At 28.8% G+C, this 2067-nt stretch overlaps 1 protein-coding gene across 2 annotated transcripts in view; it reads right to left on the bottom strand.

Moving 5' to 3' along the window:
- LOC106458493 (pericentrin-like) overlaps positions 1–2067 on the bottom strand; it is a 153406-nt gene that overhangs the window by 40590 nt on the left and 110749 nt on the right. For both annotated transcript variants that reach the window (XM_022384726.1, XM_022384727.1), the window contains 2 exons: positions 1204–1318; positions 645–742 (listed from right to left, as the gene is read on the bottom strand). In XM_022384726.1, coding sequence (XP_022240434.1) covers positions 645–742; positions 1204–1318 — 213 coding nt within the window. The remainder of the gene's footprint in view (positions 1–644; positions 743–1203; positions 1319–2067) is intronic.

Raw genomic sequence — 2067 nt, 5'->3', positions numbered from 1 at the left:
TATATATATATATATATATATATATAAGGTTAAATAAGCAAAGGTTGTACTAAAATGAAAAACAGGATTCTAGGACAGACTAAAAACAGTGAGACAAAGAAAAAAAGAGTTCACGATAATAGCCCAAATTGTCAGTACTGCAAAATTTGAAAGAACCACAAGAAAAAATACTAGCAGTGCAGATGAAAGAATAGGGATTACTGTGCATAGAGAATGTTACACTTGTGGAGGGTTATAGTCTATATGTATTGTATTTGTAGGAGTGGAAGCTTTGATCCAAGCTTGTGGCATGTGCAGGAAATTACAATGCGGAATGCATGAGGTAATAGTCATTTGTGATGAGCAGCCTTTGTGAATTAAAAAAATTATAAGATGTATTTCACATAGGGTGTGAGAGAGAAAAAAAATATTACATTAAAATTACTGATAAAGATAGTTTTGCAGTGAATACCACTAACATATGTATGTTTGAACATAAAGGATTTTGGTTATTTACTTTATTCAAACACTTAGGAGCTTTGGTTTTTTGTAAATAAATATTTTCAGAATATGTGCAACTGTGCATGCTTATGATTTTTTATACCAATCTTATTGTTTTTAAAAATCACCAGCAGGTTTTGGTAAGAAAAAAAAATACAACATACCCATTTCTATCTGGACTTCTGAATTTTTCAATATCAGGGGATGTTGATAACAGAGAAACTATTTCACTTCCACTGGATATCAATGATTCTTTAGAGTTCTTAAAAAAAAGTTGAAAACAAACTTTCTATTAAAATTGTAACAGGGATGTATGACTTCACATACATAAAACTCCAAAAATTGTGAAAGTACAAATGATGTATTAAAAAGCTGCTGATAAAATTAAATGTCCTTTTTGCTCTGTCATAAACAGAGAATAGTAAAAATAATAAGTGCAAAGTTACAACTTAGAACAAACATATTTAAAACAGAAACAATGAGTCACAGTTATCTACATAATTTTAAAGTTTTAACTATTTTAAATAATAGTTTCAACATCATTGAACATAAAATAGAAACTAAAGAGGAGCTCTTATTAAGTAAAAAATAATGGTTACAGATACAAGTGCATGCAAGTATAAACTTTCGGTGTTCACTCTTAGCTTTTGCTTGAAAAAAAGAAACTACTGGAAAAAAAAGAAGAAAATTTTAATTTCATTTGTAACCTTAAGCTATCCATACCTTATTCTCTTTCTTTGATTCCACAGCCATCTGTAACTGGGTAACATTTACACGTTCAGTTTCAAGAGCTTTTAATAAAGCTTGTGAGTAAGTTTTTTCATTTTGATAAGCTTCTCTGTTGGTAAGACAATGACTTAAGATTACTTGTTTTGATATTAACAGAATGCTTTTCTGGTTTGCAACATGGTTAAACAGCACTTCAACTAATTCATAAACCAAAATATTTAAAAGTCTCTTACAGTTAGTCACTAAAAATAATACTAAAGAAATATAAAAAAATATTATATATTAAACAAAAATTATGATACAGAAATAAAAATAATTTTAATTAAGTAATAAGAGATAAAAAATAATTTTTGAAGTTATAAAAGAAATTCTTTCACATTTATTTATATGTTTATTATTATAGATTTCATTTCTTAAAATTCTCATTAATATTTCACTCTTCCATTTCCTATATTATTAAGTGCTTTTATTGGTAAACCCAATTTTTCTGGAAATTATTTCTTGTACAAATATATTCTCGTAGGCCATTCTTTCTCTTTGTTTGCAATTGTTTACACACATACATATACAATGCTATTTCACAATTTGGGTCATATTCTTAGAAAAGTGTACCATCTCACTTCTGGTACAATGGCTAATTTAACTGATCAACATCCTTAAAAGCACAAGTGCATGAATGCAGGGACATTTTTGACGAGGCAAACTAAACACACCTGAAGATAGGAGGAAGAGTGGGATGGGGTGCAGAGAGGTGAATATCTATCTGAAACACATTTTCGGATAAGGAAAATATTAACTTCAAAAATGTTACTCACTGCTCTGCACCACAAAGAGCTAGAATACCATATAGAAGATGGT

Source organism: Limulus polyphemus, unplaced genomic scaffold, assembly GCF_000517525.1.
Source record: "Limulus polyphemus unplaced genomic scaffold, Limulus_polyphemus-2.1.2 Scaffold474, whole genome shotgun sequence".
NCBI classification, from domain to species: domain Eukaryota; kingdom Metazoa; phylum Arthropoda; class Merostomata; order Xiphosura; family Limulidae; genus Limulus; species Limulus polyphemus.
The sequence above is the reverse complement of the archived record's forward strand: the minus strand, read 5'-3'. Positions and strand labels throughout refer to the sequence as shown.